General features: G+C 42.2%; 1 protein-coding gene across 2 annotated transcripts in view; it reads left to right on the top strand.

Annotated features, from left to right (window-relative positions):
• The window catches only part of JAK2 (Janus kinase 2), an 88,373-nt gene that overhangs the window by 46,677 nt on the left and 26,375 nt on the right, over positions 1–15,321 (top strand). For both annotated transcript variants that reach the window (XM_053371913.1, XM_053371914.1), the window contains 7 exons: positions 1,187–1,304; positions 1,918–2,063; positions 2,635–2,956; positions 4,358–4,477; positions 7,036–7,193; positions 12,428–12,539; positions 13,873–14,059. In XM_053371913.1, coding sequence (XP_053227888.1) covers positions 1,187–1,304; positions 1,918–2,063; positions 2,635–2,956; positions 4,358–4,477; positions 7,036–7,193; positions 12,428–12,539; positions 13,873–14,059 — 1,163 coding nt within the window. The remainder of the gene's footprint in view (positions 1–1,186; positions 1,305–1,917; positions 2,064–2,634; positions 2,957–4,357; positions 4,478–7,035; positions 7,194–12,427; positions 12,540–13,872; positions 14,060–15,321) is intronic.

The raw sequence follows: 15,321 nt of genomic DNA, 5'->3' as shown, positions 1-15,321 counted from the left end.
CAGCCCGGCCAAATGGGCAAAGATGGAGGCAGGCAGGTGAGCACCTTCTCGGGCTCTGTCTTTGAAGAAGCTCCTCTCTCCCCCTGGCTCACATGAGCGAGAGTAGTATGGGGGCTCACTCAACTGTTGGGCTGGGTGATGTATCTCAGCTGCTTAAGGTGGGGAGGAAGAAGCAGCCGAGATACATTTCAGGCATCACGATATATCCATAGATTGAGATATTTAGCTGCTGATATATCACAATGTTGAAAACCAGCCCTACTTCCTGTGCTCCCCTGCTCTGACAATGTGTTGGAACTACAAGTATCCCCAAACAGGAAGCCATGGCTTATGACATAGGAGCAGGTCCAAATTTTACTCATCACAGTAGCACAGGCCACAAGACTTTCATAGAACCAGCTGCATTTGCCTGTCTGTGATCTGACATAGTACTTTGCAAACTCTAGAAGACAAGGCTTTAAAAATTAGCAAAATTTATATAGTAGCAGTTGTAAGGCATGAATGCGTCACGCACATGTAAGTCCCAGAGGCAGTTGCAGACAATGCCGGGGAGTTGTGCTCCTTTTGTGACCTCCCTCCTTCAGAGTCAGACCACAATAGTATATCTGAGGCATTCCAGAATAAAGAGGGAGAGGGAGGAAGCAGAGAACTCAGTGTGGTGCAAACACGCCAGCAGGAGCACCAGATTGCCTCTGCCAATGCGTTTGCACCACTGCTGCCTTGCCTCTCCCACTCTCCATCCTGGTATTCAGGAGCAACTTGGCTGGAAGGAAGCCAGGGAAGCAGTGCCACCCTAATGCCCCATTCACTACTGTCTAAAGGCCACTGCTTTGCTGAAGCTAAGTAGTTCTGGGTCTGGTCAGTGTCTCAATGGGCTTTCTCTGGGTTTCATGATGGAAGAAAGTTGAGATAGAAACATAAGACGCGAGGTGGGGGGGAAATGAGTGGTGGTATTTGACCAGTAAATTGGCTATGAGTTTTGATGTTTGGTTATTTGCTGGCTAAATACCAACTCCAGTGGAGATGGCTCATTTCAAGCTGGAATAATTTAGTGGCAATATGAACTTGTGTGAAAGTATTCAAAGCCCTTGCCCTTTAAGCAGCCTGAATTTCATTAAAAACATGTTTCTAACATGGGTGGTCTTGGCTTCAAAAGCACTGATAATGTGTCTTTGCTTCTTAACAGGTTTTATTTCCCACACTGGTATTCTAACAGCAATGTACGGGCATTTCGGTACGGTGTTTCCCGAGGTGCAGAGAGTCCTGTCCTTGATGACATTGTCATGTCTTATTTGTTTGCTCAGGTAAAATTTTGACAACGTATTATTTGGGTACAGTGGTGCCTCGCAAGACGAAATTAATCCGTTCCGCGAGTCTCTTCGTCTTGCGGTTTTTTCGTCTTGCGAAGCACGGCTATTAGCGGCTTAGCGGCTTAGCGGCTATTAATGGCTTAGCGGCTTTAAGAAAAAGGAAACAAACTCGCAAGAACTCGCAAGACGTTTCATCTTGCGAAGCAAGCCCATAGGGGAAATCGTCTTGCGAAGCGACGCAAAAACCGAAAAACCCTTTCGTCTTGCGCATTTTTCGTTTTGCGAGGCATTCGTCTTGCGGGGCACCACTGTATGGATGTATTTGGCTCTTCCCCGTGTTTTTACTGCTGGAAATGAATGTCTTCATCCAAATATGGATAATTTCACAGGAATAATAATAATAATTATATGCAATTATCCTGTGAAATAAAAATACAACAGCCTTGAGAGCAGCACCAAGGTGTTGATTCCCCTTTGAGATCTGAGCTGATTTCTTTGTTCAAATTAAGTTCCGAGTTGAAGACAACTCAAGCTGCAATGAAAATAAATTAAAAGAGCAGTAGGCCAAATTCATCAGAATTTCTGTGCCTTCGTTTTTTGCCTCCAGTGGCGGGAAGACTTTGTCCATGGGTGGGTGAAGATGCCTGTCACTCATGAAACACAAGAAGAATGTCTTGGCATGGCTGTTCTTGATATGATGAGGATGGCCAAAGAAAAGGACCAAACTCCGCTAGGCATCTACAATTCTGTGAGGTAACTCTCTTTGTGGCGTCATCTTCTATAGCTGTGCAAATGGGGAAGGGGGAGTAAAAGGGGAGGTGGAGGCAGGAAAGCACGAAATGGAAATTAGGATCCAAACCATTATTATTTTTATTGCCTGTTGCCTTACCCCTTTTTCCAAAGAACTTGTTTCCAGTTCATGGCTCTCCCCATTTTAAGATTAGGCTGAGAGATAAGTGCCTGGCCCAAGGTGATCCAGTCAACTTCACAGCAAAGCAAGAGTTTGAAGTTGGATAAGGCATTTGCAGATCTGAGCAAGTTGCGGCATGCTCCATTTCACCAGATGTGACATTCCTCTTTTATACAGCCTGGTGATTCCTAGTTCTGGTCGTTGCAGAGAGAAAGTTTGAGGATGCAAACCCTGACATCGCCAGTGGAATTCGCCTCCCGGTTTTCTGTCCCACTTGCTCATAAGTTAAAAGATTTTAGGATTTAGGACTTACCTGATAGTTGCTCTTGCACCTTCTGTAGAAGAATACCACCAGCCCCCTTTGAGCTACTCATCAATATTTTGCCACACACTTGGTTGTCTTTGTGTTCACAGCTACAAGATGTTTTTGCCAAAATGCATCAGGGAAAAAATCCAGGATTATCACATTCTGACACGAAAGAGGATAAGATACAGATTCCGCAGATTCATCCAGCGGTTTGGCCAGTGCAAAGCAACCGCCAGAAACTTGAAACTGAAATATCTCATAAATTTGGAGACCCTCCAGTCTGCCTTTTATTCAGAAGTGTTTGAAGTGAAGGAACCTGGCAGAGAGCCTTCGGGTGAAGAAAGTTTTGCAACCATTGTTATATCTGGAAATGGTGGAATTCAATGCTCAAGAGGGAAACATAAGGATAGTGAGACACTGGCAGAACAGGTAATCTCATAACATACAGTCATACCTTGGTTTGCGAACAGTTTAGTTCCCGAACGCTTTGGCTCCCAAATGCCGCAAACCTGGAAGTGACTGTTGCGGTTTGTGAACTATTTTTGGAAGCCGAACGTCCAGCGGGGCTTCCGATTGGCTGCAGGAGGTTCCTGCAGCCAATCAGAAGCTGCGCTTTGGTTTCCGAATGTTTTGGAAGGCAAACGGACTTCCAGAATGGATTCCGTTTGACTTCCAAGGTACGACTGTACTTCTGTATTTTGTTTACTATGAAAGCTTCGAGAATACCACTGGAAGCAGAATGATTTGGTTCCATCAATAGAATGCTTACTGGCCGAGTAGAAATTAGCATTGTGCAGTCAGTTGAAAGTATTGTGGCAAGTACTTTGCAGGAAAAGGTACACAGAATATAAATGGTGAGGGAGGAGTGGGAGGCTGGTTTAAGGTTCTGTGGGTTTTTAGTGCGCACCCAGTTCTGTTCTTTAGCTTGGGCAATGCAGGGTTCCAATCCTTAGTATCAATGCAGACTCTAGTTCCTATTTGTTTTTATTTGTTCCTAGCGTTGAATGGGATTTCACCCAAGTCTTTTAAGATTACTAGCCTTACTGTCATGGAAATAATTTGAATTAGCAGTAGATGTGTCTGAGAAGTGAAGATTGTCATTTTCTGTTCCCCAGTGGTGTTATAGGAGGATAATACATTAACAGGTCATTATTATTTTTAATGCATGGTGGTACACAATTAACTCAATTGATAAAATATTTCCTTTCTAGATACTTTATAGACTGTAGGTTGGGTTAAGCAAAGGGGGGATTTTCTCTTGAGTGTTTTGGATTTTGCTGCTTGAGCATTGCTATTTTAATTTCTCTGTAATTTAAATTTCATCTGCTAGTGGTGGCAGCATCACTTAAAGCGTATGGTGATTCTTATCTAAACAGAGATAAGCAACTTGAGTAATGCTGTCTGTGCACACAGATGGTAGCCTTCTTAGAAATAAGACCCCAATCCTGTTCTGTTTCTTCAGTCTGTGCAGTTGTCAAGGTTAGCCTTTCATCAGTTTATTCTGAACGTCAGTCCATAGAGAGGGATTTTTCCCTTGGGAAACTGTTCCCTTGAATGTCTGGCTGATTCAGAGGCTTGCAGCTTGTGGTAAAGATGTAAAAACCAAGAATTCAGCTGCCATTGATAAATATTGTGAAAGGGGAGTAGAGAAGTAATGGGCAAACACCAGGCTCAAACTTGTTTTTCTGGCAGGAAAGGATGTTTCTTATTACTTCAGAATCAGGCTATTGAGAATAATGTTACAATTGCTCTGTTTCAGTTGATGGCTGGAAGCCTGTCTAAAACACTTACAAATAACCCGTTTCCTAATAAAGCAACATCTTTTCGCAGGAAATACAGACCTATTGCGATTTCCCCGACATTATCGATGTCAGTATTAAGCAAGCAAGCCAGGAAGGTTCTGGTGAGAATAGAATTGTAACCATTCACAAGCAAGACAGCAAGAATTTGGTAAGAGTGGCTTTCTCTTTTGATTACCCTACATTTCTGTGCATTACTTGTCTAAACAAATTGGCTTTTGATGCCCTGCCTTGTTTGCATATCTGCATATCTGCAATTAGGCAAGTAAGTTAGACTGTGACTTTCGTAGAACGTAGCAAAAGCAATCTGTGTGTTCTTAAAAACACACAGTTTTGAGGCGGCCACACCGAAAGGCTTTCCTTTCCTCATGCATTTTGCACAGGGAACAATTAAACTTCAATGAGTTTATCTCCCATTCATTTGAGATTCCTAGCCGTAGTCATTAACCACAGAAGAACGATGTAAATACACACATGTGCAACAAATAATAGCTTGGATGCTCCTTCTCCATCCGCTGAGATTGGGAGTGCGTCTCAAACTCACGTGCTCAATCCAGTCTCCTTCCCGGCACAGAGAAGGCAATGATTCCACATGGAGGTCGTACATATATTTGAACACGGTATCTCTGCTTAGCACAGTCCCTGTTTTCTGCCCATGGTAAAAGGCTGTGGCAGAGCATGTGGCTTAGAAACATTCTCCTGAAATATCTGCACATAAGGAGGTTGTTGTTGTTGTTTAGTCTTTTAGTCGTGTCCGACTCTTCGTGACCCCATGGACCAGAGCACGCCAGGCACTTCTGTCCTCCACTGCCTCCCGCAGTTTGATCAAACTCATGCTGGTAGCTTCAAGAACACCATCCAACCATCTCGTCCTCTGTCGTCCCCTTCTCCTTGTGGCCTCCATCTTTCCCAACATCAGGGTCTTTTCCAGGGAGTCTTCTCTTCTCATGAGGTGGCCAAAGTATTGGAGCCTCAGCTTCACGATCTGTCCTTCCAGTGAGCACTCAGGGCTGATTTCCTTAAGAATGGATACGTTTGATCTTCTTGCAGTCCATGGGACTCTCAAGAGTCTCCTCCAGCACCATAATTCAAAAGCATCAATTCTTCGGCGATCAGCCTTCTTATGGTCCAGCTCTCACTTCCATACATCACTACTGGGAAAACCATAGCTTTTACTATACGGACCTTTGTTGGCAAGGTGATGTCTCTACTTTTTAAGATGCTGTCTAGGTTTGTCATTGCTTTTCTCCCAAGAAGCAGGCGTCTTTTAATTTCGTGACTGCTGTCACCATCTGCAGTGATCATGGAGCCCAAGAAAGTAAAATCTCTTACTGCCTCCATTTCTTCCCCTTCTATTTGCCAGGAGGTGATGGGACCAGTGGCCATGATCTTCGTTTTTTTGATGTTGAGCTTCAGACCATATTTTGCGCTCTCCTCTTTCACCCTCAATAAAAGGTTCTTTAATTCCTCCTCACTTTCTGCCATCAAGGTTGTGTCATCTGCATATCTGAGGTTGTTGATATTTCTTCCGGCAATCTTAATTCTGGCTTCGGATTCATCCAGCCCAGCCTTTCGCATGATGAATTCTGCATATAAGTTAGATAAGCAGGGAGACAATATACAGCCTTGTCGTACTCCTTTCCCAATTTTGAACCAATCAGTTGTTCCATATCCAGTTCTAACTGTAGCTTCTTGTCCCACATAGAGATTTCTCAGGAGACAGATGAGGTGATCAGGCACTCCCATTTCTTTAAGAACTTGCCATAGTTTGCTGTGGTCAACACAGTCAAAGGCTTTTGCATAGTCAATGAAGCAGAAGTAGATGTCTTTCTGGAACTCTCTAGCTTTCTCCTTAATCCAGCGCATGTTTGCAATTTGGTCTCTGGTTCCTCTGGCACATAAGGAGGTAGTGGAGTCCTATTCAGTTCTATCTAGCCTGAGACCCATGGCTGCCTGTCTTTCCTCGCACGATGGCACATTTACACAATTTTGAAACATGGGTGGAAGACATTCCCCCCCTTCATTATTTGTTGGACAAACCTTACTAAAAATCTAATGTGTGTGTATGTTTGTTTTTTTAATCCCCCTTAGGTTGTAGGGCTGGGCAATACTTGGGCAATATAATACTGTAACAACAACAACTTATTAATTATACCCCGCCCATCTGGCTGGATTTCCCCAGCCACTGTGGGTGGCTTCCAACAGAATATTAAAATACAATAGTCTAATGATATACAGTGGTACCTCTAGTTACGGACTTGATCCGTTCCGGGGTGCCGTTCGCACCCTGAAAAGTCTGTAACTAGAGTGCCGCTTCTGTACACACTCGTGGCGCGATAGAGCTTGCAAACTATATTTTGGGGGGAAAATATAAACGAATTCCTATGCCCTACAAATAACCCAGAGATGCATTTTAAATAAAAGCACACATTCTACTCATGTAAAAACACGCTGATTCCCTGACCGTCTGCGGGCCGGATTTAGAAGGTGATTGGGCCCGATCTGGCCCCCTGGCCTCAGGTTGCCTGCCCATGGCTTAATGCATTCACCAAACCATTCATAATCCTCGTCATGGAAATGAATGGATTATTCATTTCAGCGTTCATGAGTAACGCAACAAAATGATCAACCATCGGAAGCATATGCATGCGATTAGTGTTACCAGAAAAATAATAAATATCTTACTATCTTTCTCCCTTGCCTTTGCAGGAAGCTGAATTTCATTCACTAAGAGAGGCTCTTTCTTTCGTGTCATTGATTGATGGATATTACAGATTAACCGCAGATGCCCATCATTACCTCTGTAAAGAAGTAGCACCCCCTTCCATCATTGAGAATATTCAGAGCAACTGTCATGGGCCAATTTCGTAAGTGGCATGTTTTATAAGACGTTGAAAAGGGTTTTTTTCCTTTAACCCTGAAAGAAAAGAGATGCTCCACTTTGCTTGGGAGGCAATTGCCTGGTTCATCAAGGATAATTAATGCCAAATCTTTTAGGTATGTGCAGATGTGCAGCTGGATACGTGCATTATGTGGCTCGTGATTCTCATTTTGGCACAGCAGGAAGTGGCTGGATGTACACACCTTCATCCAGGAACACTTTAAAAAATGTACCTGCCATTGGGTTTTTTTAAATACACAATAATATATTTTCCCTATCTCTCTCTCTCCCCCTGGAAATACTGTGAAACCTTGATAAAAAACATGTGGGAAGGTCTCTCCGTGTTTCCTTTTGTAATGAATTCATGTTTATTCAGCCACAACACTTAATGCAAAGTTTTAAGATGTTTTTTCTTTCATTCTCAGTTCAGTTCCGAATGTGTCATGCAGTGAATAGAGAACAGTGAGTTTTAAGGTCTCCCAGCCATAACCATGGTGATGGTATATGCGGTCATAGACAGAGAACTTCTTAATAGGTTCACTGCAGGATCTGGCAGAAATAGAATTTGAAATTGTGGAGGAAGAAAAGGCAATTCAGATATCAATATCTGGAATTGAGCACAGAACATTGCTAGCAAAGGAAATTGCTTTTGGGCTAAGTGTTCTCTTCTTGTGAACTTTTCCATAGGCTTGAGGAAAAAGAAATATTTCCGGCTGTGAGGGTTGTTTTTGTGCTGTTGTGTAGCATTGCCTGGTTCTGAAGAGCTAAGTGTCTCTGTGCGCTTCAGTTAAAAGTCCGTCATAGGGATTTCTCAGCCTGTTAACCAGAGGGGTAGAAAACACCTCCTTGCTAGTGGAAGGCAAAGGATTGTCCCCACCTCCAGGTTGGGCAAGAGTTGCAGACTGTCTTTTTTGAGCTCTTTTGAGCTCTACTTTCTGTCCTTTCCGTTCTTTTTTATTATTATTATTCTCCACCCTGGTTTGGGAAGAAATCCAGCTATAAGAAGCATCTGAAGATTGCTCTTGGGTAAAGGTAAAGGGACCCCTGACCATTAGGTCCAGTCGTGGCCGACTCTGGGGTTTCGGCACTCATCTCGCTTTATTGGCCAAGGGAGCCGGTGTACAGCTTCCGGGTCATGTGGCCAGCATGACTAAGCCGCTTCTGGTGAACCAGAGCAGCACACGGAAACACCGTTTACCTTCCCGACGGAGCAGTACCTATTTATCTACTTGCACTTGACGTGCTTTTGAACTGCTAGGTGGGCAGGAGCAGGGACCGAGCAACGGGAGCTCACCCCGTCGCGGGGATTCGAACCGCCAACCTTCTGATCGGCAGATCCTAGGCTCTGTGGTTTAACCCACAGCGCCACCCGCGTCTTGGTACTTTGTCCCAAACAAACTGCACTTCCTCTTCCACAGCTGGAAGGAGGAGCCTACAGTTCCTCCTTTCCACCTGGGCTTGGTGACAAAGGTGCTTTGAGCATGAGCTGCTGGCTCGCCCACTCCTTTGTAGGAGAGACAGAGAAAAGGAGTTCCCCAAGTGGGGAACTGGATTGCTCTCATTCCTTCATACACCTCCAGAGCACAAGCACACTTGACAGATAAGTCTCTTTTGACATGGCTTAATTCCTACTCTCTCCTTGGGCTCAAGGAGGCATCCATTTACTGACTTCATCCCTGCGTCTGTCCAGGAGTAGCAAGGAACCATGAGACCAGATTCTGAGGTCCATTCCATTCCTGGTGACTTCTCTCTAATTTCCTTGCCTTGCCTCGTCCAGGGCAGAACACATTTCTTTGTCTCTGCAACTTTCCAACTCCAGCATTTTTTTACCTTTACTGTCTTCCTCTGTTCAGTTTCTGTTAAGTGGTTGGTGAACATATCAGACGACACAGCGATTCTCCAAACAGCTCTTCTTTATTCACAGGTCAGAACAGAACTGAACTGAAAGGTTCAGCCAGCCTGCTTATATAGAGCTCCAGTACAACGTAACTGTAACAACTTTCCGTAACTATCCAATCACTGAATGTCACTTTCAGTCCCTTATTTGCATGTGTGGACCTGAACTATCTACAGTATCCCCCTGCTGGCCCAGGGTGAGAACTTCAGTACATAACAGTTTCCACCCAATCCTTTCTCATTCTTCTTCTGCAGAAACAAAACAACAACAACCAGAATGACTCTTTTTCACGTGCCAGGCCTCTTCCAAGGACATGCCAAAATCCTAACATCGTTTGGGCTTTTGTTGCTGGACTCCAAGCCACATTCTCTCTTTTTTTTTTTTATAAAATTTTTATTGGTTTTTCAACATATAATATAAAACAATACAAAAGACAAACACAAACAAACAAACATATAAACATATATAATTTCATAAATTTTTTCACGTACCCAATTTCAGCGACTTCCCCATGCCTCCCTTTTCTGCATCCCTGTTTTGAGCTTTTTTTCAGCAACCCCTGGTCCAAATTACTTATTAATTCCTTTCTTTAACCTCTTTCTTTCCTCTTATCCAATCATTTATCGCTGCAAATCTGCTATGTTTTAACCATGACATTTTAACACTCACTAATTTTACAAAAAAATTTTAAGATAAAGTTTAAATTTCTTCCAATCTTCTTCCGCCGTCTCTTTCCCTTGGTCACGGATTCTGCTCGTCATCTCTGCTAGTCCCATATACTCGATCACCTTCGTCTGCCACTCTTCCAGTGTGGGTAGTTCTTGTGTCTTCCAATACTTTGCTAGTAGAACTCTTGCTGCTGTTGTAGCATACATAAAAAACATCCTATCTTTCTTTGACACCAATTGGCCTACCATGCCCAGGAGAAAAGCCTCTGGTTTTTTGTGAAAGGTACACTTAAGCACCTTCTTAATTTCATTATATATCATTTCCCAGAAGGCCTTAATCCTTGGGCACGTCCACCAAAGGTGATAGAAAGTACCTTCAGTTTCATTACATTTCCAACATTTATTATTGGGTAAATGATAAATTTTTGCAAGCTTGACTGGGGTCATGTACCACCTATAAATCATTTTCATAATATTCTCTCTTAAGGCATTACATGCCGTAAATTTTATACCGGTGGTCCATAACTGTTCCCAGTCAGCAAACATAATGTCATGACCAATGTCCTGTGCCCATTTAATCATAGCTGATTTAACCATTTCATCCTGTGTATTCCATTTCAGCAGCAAGTTGTACATTCTAGACAGGTTCTTCGTATTGGGTTCTAACAATTCTGTTTCTAACTTTGACTTCTCCACCTGGAAGCCGATTTTCCTGTCCTGTTTGAAGACTTCATTTATCTGGTAATAATGTAGCCAATCTCTTACTTTAAACTTCAGTTTCTCATAACTCTGTAATTTCACATTTCCACCTTCTTGTTCTACAATTTCCCAATATTTTGGCCATTTAGATTCCATATTAAGTTTTTTAACTTCCTTAGCCTCCATTGGTGACAGCCACCTAGGGGTTTTATTTTCCAACAAATCTTTATAACGAATCCAAACATTATATAATGCTTTCCTAACAATATGGTTTTTGAAGCTTTTATGAATTTTTACCTTGTCATACCATATATATGCATGCCAACCAAATCTATTATTGAACCCTTCTAGGTCCAAAATGTCTGTGTTCTCAAGAAGTAGCCAGTCTTTCAGCCAGCAAAAAGCTGCTGCTTCATAGTAAAGTTTTAAGTCCGGCAGGGCAAACCCCCCCTCTTTCTTTTGCGTCAGTTAATATCTTAAATTTTATTCTGGGCTTTTTGCCCTGCCAGACAAATTTCGATATATCTTTCTGCCACTTCTTGAAACAGTCCATTCTGTCTCCAAGCCACATTCTCCTCCCTTGTTTGACACCTCCTCCTCAGATCTTTGTCTCTTAGCTGGACAGAAACTTAGGGAGGTGTCAGAAGGAAGAGGATAGACCTAAAAACTTGGTCATGCCATTCTCCTGCGCAAAAGTAGGGATTAACCTAGTAACCCTTCAGTCACCCCAAGCAAGAAACTGCTTTCAAGGAACCACATTTTCTAGATGTCACTAGGCAGGAATAAGGATGAGGACCCTATACTATATTACGAGATTCTGAGTGTGATACCATTTTGAGAATCTTTTGGTGAGCCACTCTTGAGAACCTCCTAAAGATATAAAGTTTTCTAAATAAATTTTAAGGAGTTTACAGGAGGAGAGGCATCGTGCTTTCCATAGGAAAGGCAATATTGTGTTATAGGATCATTTTCAGCTTTTGCTGTCTGTGGGGTTGAGGGTTGTCTGGTTTTCAACACTGTGATATATCACCAGCTAAACATTGCGATATACCAGTAGGAAATAAGGATGTAGCTATGTAGAGGTGAATGGGGTGAGGCCCTGGCCAACTGCTACTACTTAGGGGTCTAAAACAAATGCATTTTTACTTACCTATTTGCAGCTGCATGTGCTGCCTCTTGTGTATAAAAATGATATTATTGCTTCAGTGCTTTTATTTGTTTTTGTTTTGTTTTGTTTCCTATTTCATTTACAAGCTGTCTTGAGTCCCTGTCAGGGGAAAAGGGTGGGAAATAAATACCGTATTTTTCGCTCTATAACACGCACCCAACCATAACACGCACGTAGTTTTTAGAGGAGGAAAATCTGTAGGCATGCCACCCGTAGGCATTTCCTCCATAACACGCACAGACATTTCCCCTTACTTTCTAGGAGGAAAAAAGTGAGTGTTATGGTGCAAAAAATACGGTAAATAAAATCCAAGTTTGGCACTGACCACACTTACAGATCCTAGAGATACTTGTGCCCCCCTCCATTTCCTTGCCAGATTTTTTTCCTTGCATTTGAACTGCTGCTATAATGATTTCAACCATCTGTTAGTATTGTTAGTGGTTTGGGCTCTTCTGTTCTGCCAGGTTTCAAATGAGACACCGAATGAACCCCTTCCAGCTAGCGAAACGGGGACTTGGTTCTTCCTCCCTTACTCAGAGGGGAGACTGTTCTCTAGCATCACTTTAGAAATTCGTAGTAAGTCTGTTTCCCTTTCGCTCTGCCAAAGGAGTTTGCCAGAAGTGCCCAGATGTTGTAACCTGTAGGCAGTTGTAAGTGGATGGTCACACACTTTTACCGGGGGTAGAAATATGATAATCTCTAGATGTTCTGCATAGCTCAAAGGTTGCTAGCTTTTAAAAGCTTACTCTTAACACTTGTGCTCCCTCTCTCTTGTTTTTCCAAAATAGCATGGACTTCGCAATCAATAAACTGAAGAAAGCTGGCAATCAGACGGGCTATTACGTTCTTCGTTGCAGTCCAAAGGAGTTCAGGAAATACTTTCTTACCTTTGCAGTGCAGGTTTGTAAAGAGGAGCAGAATACGCTGTTACTTTGGCTGTGAACAAGAGAGGATTTAGAGTAACTTTGATTATAAGTGTTACCTGTTAAACCACTGTGCTTTTGAATGTTTTTAAAAAGCTCAGCCAACTTTAGTTCTCAGTAATCTCTGTACTTTGTGAACAGTGCACATACCCATGTCAGTCTGCAAAGATCAGGAAAAAGTGAAGAAATAAAACTTTCCTTTTCTTCTGACATGTTCATTCAGGCACTGAGTAATGGTAATTTAACTGTTAGAATTTAGTCATATCTTCTATTTGTGACTTAAAAATAAACCTGTATTAATATTAGCATATCGGCACAATCAGTAGGTAACGAGGCATCATTTGTGCTACAAGTAACAAGAGATTGATGCTATTTTCATATGAGTATGGGCTTTCTACGTACTTTCACTAGCTTCTCTTAAAAAAAAGATTTATTTGCTTATATCTGTGCAGTTGCTTAATATAACATAGTTAGTTTTAACTACAAATGAAAGTGCTGTATTCAAAATGCAATTCCTAATTATTCCTTGGAAGATGATCAGCTTCTTTAGTTAAAAATTAGTTTAAAAAAAAAGAGCAAATTTGCCAGACTATATTAGGGAACCTTAGCAGACTCTTTAAGGCCTCAAGAGTCTGATAAAAGCATCTGATAAGGTTGGGGTTTTATATCCTTGCTTTAACCATCAAAGGACAGGTTTTCTGCTGTTCATCAAATGACATGCAGTGTGTGATGTTAAAATATTGACAGATACAGGTGGAACCTGCAACAAAACACGCTTCTGTTCACAGTGCCAGCAAACCATGTCATCTTCCAAGATAATCAGATTCTGTTGATTTCTGATTCTATTAAATTCCGTGTTATATCTGAGTTTCCACACAATGTAAAGGCCCCTTCTGGAAACGTAGCTCAAATTTAGTACTCGTTTCTGTTTTGTTTGCTTCCGCGGGGGAAAAACCCATTTGTAAATAACACAGAAATTGGCGCTAAACTTGTGCTATAATCTGCTATATTTCTGGAAGTGGCTTTTTTGTCAGGTAAAGGCTCAAATATAATGCAGAAATTAATAGTTAGGTGAACATCAGGAATGCAGAATAAGCTCCCACATGAATCCGCTGGATGTGTCACTGAAGTTTTTATTATTGTTCTATAAGTTTTGGGGGTTTCTCTGAGCCTGCTATGCTGGTACCTCCCTCTCATGCATGGATGGCGCCATTTTGTCTACAAAGGTATGATTCCTAATTTAAATTAAATATTATAAACAAAAGAGTGGTTTTAAAACAACATCTTTCTTACCATTTCTTAATCTTCAGCGGGACAGTACCACGGACTATAAGCATTGCTTGATCACAAAAAATGAGAATAGCGAATATAATCTCACTGGAACTAGAAGAAGTTTTACAAACCTCATGGATCTCTTGAACTGTTATCGGACAGAAACTGTCCGGTCAGACAGTATAATTTTTCAGTTTACCAGATGTTGCCCTCCAAAGCCAAAAGGTAAATGATTCACAACTCCCTTAAGCGGTGGTGTTAATGTTTTTGGTTTTAGACCTTGCTTTTCTGTAATATGTCTGGAGTGACTTGCAAAAACATGAATACATTGCACCGGGGGGAGGGGGTTTGAAATGAGAAAAACACAAAACTCTGCAATGAAAACAATAAAGTCAGAGAACTGGAGTCAGGCTTTTTGAAAGCAGGGTCTCAGTTTAATAGAGTGGCTTGATTAATCTATTTTATCTATGTGGACTATAGATAGCATTCAGTATATTATATATTTCTATGACGGACAGTGTCATATACAATATAGAATCTAGGTAAAGGTAAAGGGACCCCTGACCGTTAAGTCCAGTCGTGGCCGACTCTGGGGTTGCGGCGCTCATCTCGCTTTATTGGCCGAGGGAGCCGGCGTACAGCTTCCGGGTCATATGGCCAGCATGACTAAATATAGAATCTACTTGACGCAATAACCAATACACACTCAAGCTCCAAAACATGGCATGAGTAATAAAAGCAACAGGGATTTGTGGCCCACAGTGGTGGTGGTGGTGTAGGAGAGTGTTGACTTAGACACTTCCTTTTCTTTTAGGCCATTTATTAATTTCATTCATTCATTCTATAATCTAGTTGGTTTTAATAAATGGCCTGATAAGGTACTGTAGAAGTACAGATACTCATAGGGCTGAGGGCTAGGTGTTTCAGAGCCACTCCTGGCTCTGGGGCCAAGTTCAGGTGCAGCTCAGGCTCTCGTAACCGTGCAGAAGTCGCAACCAGCACTGAGATCCCTCTCCGCTGTGGTTCAGCACGGTCGCAGTCTTCCTCCAATCCCCTTTTGTAGCATTCTGCAGAGGGCCTTTTCTGCCACGAAGGAACTGCGGTGACTTGACATGGGTTTGAGGAAAGGGGAAAGAACGCAGGCTGCAAAACAAAATACAGATGTGGGAAGCTGCCCTCTTGTCAAGTATAGGATTCTGCTTGTAGCTGGAGTGGTGTTAGGGGTACGGAACCTGTGGCTATGCAGATGTTGTTGGGACTAGAACTCTACATCCCATTCTGGCTAGGCCTGATGGAAATCGGACATCTGGAGGGGCAAATGTTCCCCATCTCTGGTGTAATAATAATAAAAATTTATTTATATCCCGCCCTCCCCAGCCGAAGCCGGGCTCAGAGTGGCTAACAACAGTAAAAATAACACAGTTTACATAAAATCACAATCAATTAATTGAAATATATTCTAAAATCAATTCATTCTAAAATCAATT

This window comes from Podarcis raffonei, chromosome 17 (assembly GCF_027172205.1).
Source record: "Podarcis raffonei isolate rPodRaf1 chromosome 17, rPodRaf1.pri, whole genome shotgun sequence".
Classification (NCBI taxonomy): Eukaryota; Metazoa; Chordata; class Lepidosauria; order Squamata; family Lacertidae; genus Podarcis; species Podarcis raffonei.
This window is presented reverse-complemented; position numbering and strand designations above follow the sequence as displayed.